This window comes from Nannobrachium achirus (assembly GCF_963921795.1).
Source record: "Nannobrachium achirus genome assembly, chromosome: 10".
Classification (NCBI taxonomy): Eukaryota; Metazoa; Chordata; class Actinopteri; order Myctophiformes; family Myctophidae; genus Nannobrachium; species Nannobrachium achirus.
Genome location: NC_137819.1, coordinates 42,697,389 through 42,704,238, shown reverse-complemented (window position 1 = coordinate 42,704,238; position 6,850 = coordinate 42,697,389). Strand labels below are relative to the sequence as shown.

General features: G+C 47.5%; 1 protein-coding gene across 1 annotated transcript; it reads left to right on the top strand.

Annotated features, from left to right (window-relative positions):
• Positions 1 to 1,596: 1,596 nt before the first annotated feature.
• Positions 1,597 to 3,128, top strand: gpr3 (G protein-coupled receptor 3; the record flags this gene model as incomplete). The annotated part of the gene is made up of 2 exons (XM_080735504.1): positions 1,597 to 2,012; positions 2,498 to 3,128. The coding sequence occupies 2 exons, from the start codon at positions 1,597 to 1,599 to the stop codon at positions 3,126 to 3,128; spliced, it is 1,047 nt and encodes a 348-aa protein (XP_080591630.1).
• Between the last annotated feature and the right edge of the window lie 3,722 nt (positions 3,129 to 6,850).

The following is a 6,850-nucleotide window of genomic DNA, read 5'->3' as shown; positions in this document are numbered from 1 at the left end:
AGGCACCAGGAAAGTAGCCGCAGTGGGCGGAGCGGATACAAGATGCCGCATTTTTCTGAATGAAATTACTCCAGCCTGGCCCCGCCCACACCAGAGCGCTCGCCATCATGTGGAGCGACATCCTCATTGGTCGAGCCCCTCCTCGGAGTCACTGACGTCACGCTCAGACTCTTCTATGTGTCAGCGCTCCAGAGATTCATTCTGCAACCCTGAGAACCTTCAAGAGGAGAGGAGAGGACACGAGATGATCATGGTACAACCTGGACCACAACCAGCAGCCACACATAAAGCTCTGGTACCAGCCTACTTCTCTTGAATGGGGACAGCATCAGCATCAGGCTACGAAGATTATTTATCAAGGATTTAATTTTTTTATATATACCTTATTATTCAAAGAAGACGTATGAATAAATAGCCTTAATAGGCATCGCCTGCGTCTCCATCATCGCTTAATTGGCTCGGATGATATCGGGCAGTTTTGTGCTGATTTTATATTTGGAAAAGGAGTCTTTGAGACTGACTGGGGCTGAGGCACAAAGGAAATCGGCGATTATTTATTGCATATAAGGTAAGCTGCATGTGCAGATTCCATCTCTCCCATTCATTCATTCATTCATCCTCTCTCTCTCCCTGTGCGTGCACCTTTGGGACATCCTCTGGTGCAGCGGACCTGCAATTATTATACAACAGTGCATGTGCATGTGTGTCCTCTCTCCTCGCTCCGCACGGGTACGCAGGGACGGGGTATACCCTACCCACCCCACCCCACCAGGCATGGAATACATAATGCATTTTTCCAGTGATTGATTGATTGAACCGCGAAACCGTTAACATGGTTATTATAGGCTACAAACAACTGCCAGTCAGCCACGTTTCACTTAATAGAAAAAAATGAGAATCAGTGTGTTATTTATTATTATGACGACTCTGTGTGGAATCTCCATTCATTCATTGAATAGTTTGGTTGTGCATCAGCATCGCATGGTTAGACTAGAGAACACACGACTGGTACGAAGAAGCAGAGAGACGCGGGGGGGTGGGGGGGGGGGGGTCATGGTGATATGAAGGCAGACAGACAGGGTGTACTGGAGCCATTATAATGAAAACAAACAACATTATTATAATTCTTGCAATCCACTAATGTAAGCAGAAAAGGAAGGCTATACAGCAATAAAAATGCTTTATAGGTCAAGTGTTCTCAGTGTTTTTTTGTTTTTTTTTCTTTTCTTCTTTTTTTTATTCCAAGGTTTCATATACACTGTCATTAGTGTCCATTTGGAACCCCCTCTTCAAGGAACGCTGAGGGTCCCTGGACCCCCTATACGCTTTAAATGTCTGGCTTGTAGAATCTCAACAGAGAGGAGGAAACAAAGGAAGGGATGCTTATTGGATAGAAGAAATCAAATAACTTGCGTAATTTAGAACTAACAATTTACAATTCGGCATTTAGCAGATGTTCTTAATCCAGAGCGATTTACAATAAGCAAGGACAGGACATGAATGGTTATACATCAAAACATCAACATTAATACATCAAAAATGCACAGAAACTAACGGCAGCGTTTTGTCTTTTTGCGTCACAGGTGCGTCACAAAGATGATCCTGAACATCTCAGACCTGGAGTGGGAGGAGTCCTCGGGCTCCGCCCCCAGCGTCCTCTTCGTGGAGCAGCCGGACCACGCAGCATCGTCACCTCCGTCGCCCTCGTCCTACGAGGTCCCGCCCCTCAGCCTGTGGGGCGTGCTCCTGTGCGCCTCGGGGACGCTCATCGTGGCCGAGAACGCCGTGGTGGTCACCACCATCCTGGCCACGCCCGCGCTGCGCGCGCCCGTCTTCCTGCTGCTCGCCAGCCTGGGCGCCGCCGACCTCCTGGCCGGCGTGGCGCTGCTCCTGCACTTCCTCTTCCTGTTCTGCGTGGAGCCCAGCGACTGGTCCGAGCTGGTGACCTCGGGCCTGCTGGTGACGTCGCTTGTCGCCTCCATCTGCAGCCTAATGGGCGTTGCCCTGGACAGGTACTGTCGTGTTTCATAAAGTTCTAAAGTTTAAAGAACTAGACTGCACTGTCAAGGTGCCAACTTGTACCTCGTGCACTCATAGCCAAATATGGCTGGTAATTCGTGTCACTTTCCGAAGAAAACGAAAAGTGCGACCAGAAGAGCGCGCAAGTAGGGTGATGATAGCTGTCTGTGGGTATGTGACCTGATATGTATCAGGTCGCACTAGCTGGTTGGTTCACAGAGAATGTGAACCCTCATTGGCTGGCCTTTAGCCAATGAGGGAGCAGCGTTGGCCACATATATACCCACATACACACAGACAGCCCTCATCACCCTACTTGGGCGCTCTGCTGGCGCAAGTAATGCATTGACTTCCACACCAACTGAGTACTGTTCCGTTAGCTTTACTCACACTACAAACGGGAACGCACTACTATAGTATATGCTACTGGTTACCATGGTTACACACTGATATACTAATGAATACATTATCACCACAGGTACCTCTCGCTGAGCCACGCCCTCACCTACGGCTCCAGCCAGTCGCGGCATCGTGCAGCCCTACTCCTGGCTCTCACCTGGCTGGCGGCGGGAGTCATCGGCGCCGGGCCGGCCCTGGGCTGGCACTGCCTCCGCGAGCCCTCGTCCTGCTCCGTGGCGCGGCCCCTGACCCGGACCTACCTGTCGCTGCTGTGCGGAGGCTTCCTGGTGGTCGTCCTGGTCACCTTACAGCTCTACGCCGGCATCTGCCGCGTGGCCCGCCGCCACGCCCACGCCATCGCCACCCAGAGGCACTTCCTCCCCGCCAAGCAGTCGTCGTCGTCAGCGTACGGCGCCAAGCAGAGCGGCGGACACGGGCCCGGCCGGGGCTTCTCGCGGCTGGTGGTGGTGCTCAGCGTGTTCGTGGGCTGCTGGATGCCCTTCTCGCTGTGGGGGCTGCTGGGCGACGCGTCCAGCCCGCCGCTCTACACCTACGCCACGCTGCTGCCCGCCGCGGGCAGCTCCCTGCTCAACCCGCTGCTCTACAGCCTGAGGAACAAGGACATCCGCAAGGTGCTGCTGCAGGCGTGCTGCCCGCACCGCTGCCTCCAGCGCAACATGAACATGATTCACCATCCCGTGGATGTGTAGGATTACTGTAGGCGTCTGACCCGCGCCGCGCTGACCGCACCGATGCTCATCATCGACGTACATTAATTACACCATCCTGTGGATGTGTTTATTAGAGACTGACTGACTGCCAACTCCACCAAGCTCCCACCACCCCTCCCAAACCCCCCCCCCCCCAACGCCAGACATATCATCCTTGAATTATGCCAGGATTACACGCCGAGCTACAAAGACTGCCAAATGGAGCCACAATGCGCGTGCACGCGCACACACACACACACACACACACACACACACACACACACACACACACACACACACACACACACACACACACACACACACACACACACACACACACACACACACACACACACACACACACACACACACACACACACACACACACACACACACACACACACACATCACCCTGAAGCGGGAAATAGACAATCCTAAAGCTCTGCTATTTTTGGTGATCGGTGATGCAACCATGCATAAATCAGGCCAAACCCCCAACACCTAAACCTAACCTCGAAATGCCAAATCCTAAGCCTAACTCTAAACCCAATTGTCTTTTTCTCAAATTCTACTATACTTGTGGGGACATTTGGCCCTCACACAAGTTTAGTAATGCACACGCACACACACACACACACACACACACACTCTCAAATCGCACATCTATCTATCTCTGAAGCGATGGAATCCCAACTGCATATCTGAAGGCAATCAGAATGTACTGTGCTGTCCTTCTGGCCGGTAGCCAGCCACCCACCCAATGGAATGGCCGTGCTATCTATCTATTGCAACAGAGACTGAATGTACCGTCTCGTGCAAACTCGTGCCTCATCGTACTCTGACAATTGTAACTAACGTCTGCCGGATCTCCAGGATCGGAAGCAGATCCTTGGGGGAATCCTCTAAAGTCTGCATGGGATTGCACTCCGAGAGAGAGAGAGGTTGGGACTTGAAACGAAACCAGGCGTCTGCACTTTAAAAAATAAAAGACAATAAGAAAACAACCATGGGTTTCTAAATATGGAAGCTGAAATGGAACCTATAGATGGACTATCACATTGGATCTCAAACTTTGTTTCATTTCAAGGACTCTGAGACTGCACAAGCGGAACCAAATGGACCCAATGTGGGTCCATTTGGTTCCGCTCGTACCGTCTCAGAGTTACAGACTTGTGTAAGGGTCCGTAGGGGATGGGAATCCTGAGAGGGACCCCCTGGACCCACATTTTTTTTGTGAGACCCACTGGACTATCACATTGTTGTAATATCAATCTGTTGATCCAAAGGCCAATTCTTTGATTTACTTGAATGCCTCTTAAAAAAAAAGAAAAGAAAAAAAGACTGAGTTCTCTTGTAGACGTCTCAGAGATATTCTATTTTTTGCACATGCTGTGACAGCTAAGGCACTTTGAACGATTCTTCTGACCATAATATGTTCATGTTGCACAACCTTTTTGAAAACCGAGTCTGAATGTTTTATAGTGATGAATAATAAATGATTTTTTTCTACCGAATGATGTTGGCACTCTCTCTCTCTCTTTCTTTACTTAACGTGCCTAAATCTCTCTCCCTCAGACACTTAAAATCAATTAACTACAGCCCCCGGAGCGTTCCCTGTAGCTTGTACGTATGTTTGAATTATTTGGTAGTTTATTTATAAAAGAGGCTTGGACGTCATTGCTATCAGTCTATATAGCCGTCGACTCCCTTTTAAATCTACATTGTCGTCTTGGGACGGTGAGGAGGAGAGAACAGTTACGCAAGGCGGATGTCTCGCTCAAATGATTTCTATATTTTCACAGGTCACTTCTACTCCTGCACAGTATATATATATTTAAATGATTTACAGAGATAAAAATTGATATACAGTAGATATATAGATAGCATCGCTGTCTATCAGAAAGGGCCTATCTACATCCTGATGTTGTACAATTATCTTTTCAGCCTGTGGGGCTGAAACAAAGCCAAAAAGAATCTGCTCATTCCCCCTCCCCCAAAAAAGAGAAATCAAATCAACTATTAACATAACAGTCTCCTAAAAAATGCATGATTATGGCCCATTCCCACTGGACCAGATAAACGGATAAAAAATGTCTGTCTCCTTTTAAATGGATGGTAAGATACAGATAAAAAATATCTGTCACAGATATTTTGTATCTGTATCTTACCATCCACTTGAATGGAGACAGATAATTAGTATCTGTTTATCTGGCCCAGTGGGAATGAGCCTTTAAAGATACACAATGGAATGTTTGGATGACTGACAGTTTTTTGTTGTTTACAAAATACAATGTTCTCTCGGGAGTCCATAGTGATCTCAGATGTCATTGCTTTGTACCAACAGCATGGAGCCCAGGGCACAGCTTATGCAGTAGTTATGTTAGGTTGTGCCAGCCCTGGCCAGGCCAGCAGCTCTTCTGGGCATGAGCACCAGGGGGCATCAGGCACATTCCAGCCCGATGGAGGGAACAACACGTCTGCACTGTGATCCACAGGCAGCTGCTGCACGTGTCTGCTGTGTGCTGCATTCCAGGCTGCTCCTCAACAGAGACTAGGCCTATATACTGTAAATATACAGTAGTTATTTTGACTCACACGGTGGTTTTCAACCCTTTTTATATCAAGGTCCATCCTTTATTCTGCATTTGAGCTACATTTAGAATTTAGAATCCCAAGATTACTTTGTTATCTTTGGATACTATTTTGTCCATAATAACAATTCTTCTACATTCTCGAATTGTGTAGACTTCTTGTAAATTAAGTAATGCAGTTTATCAAACATGTAACTCCTGAGAGTGAAGAGTCCATTTGATTACCAACTCTCCATCAATTAGCTGGGGACCACCTGGAACCCCTCAAGGACCACTAGTGGTCCCCGGACCGCTGGTTGAGAACCACTGCATAACAAGTTGCATTGCAGGGTCAACTGAACAGAGCTATACAAGAATGAAAGTCAATTTCATGTCATACAGGTTGAAGCTCATACATACACAGCACAAATCAAGAACACTCGTCCCAAAACACACTCGCCCGGGTTAAATCCGACTGCCGACCACGGAATGGTCACCACCAGGTATTCCTTAACGTAAACTCAACAAAACCATGCCTAACGCCAACCTAATACCTAAACTTAACATCAATAAAACTATGCCTAACGCTAACCTTATTCTTAAACTTAATCACAATAAAACTCAGTAAACCGGAGTATCCAAATACTAGAACCACTGAAAAAAAAAGAAAAATAGTCAAAGTGTGTTTTGGGGAGAGCGTTCTGGTTAACACAGTATCCTGATTTTGTATAATTGCGAATTTAACATTTTATTTTGATATATTCTGATATAAAATGCCCAAAATAATCTGCTATTTTTGCCAGCGAAATCAACGGTTCGTAAGTCACCTAAAAACACCTGCATGGATGCAATGGAATGGTTTTCCTCAAAGTGGATGACACATCAGATAGAGACAGACAGACAGACATACGGTATACCGTATCGTATGTATATGTTACCGGATGTTTGGGTAACTCAGGACGTTCTATGTAAGAGCGCTTGTTTTGTCGTTCACCACACACCAATCACCACCAGGTGGCGACGACAGCCCATAGAGTTATAATGCGACAGCCATTCACTAGTGAAGGCGCTGACGTCACTCGTTTGCGATTCTTTCTTTATTTACTAGCCTAGCCTAGCCTAGCCTAGCCTAGCCTAGCCATTAGCTCCATT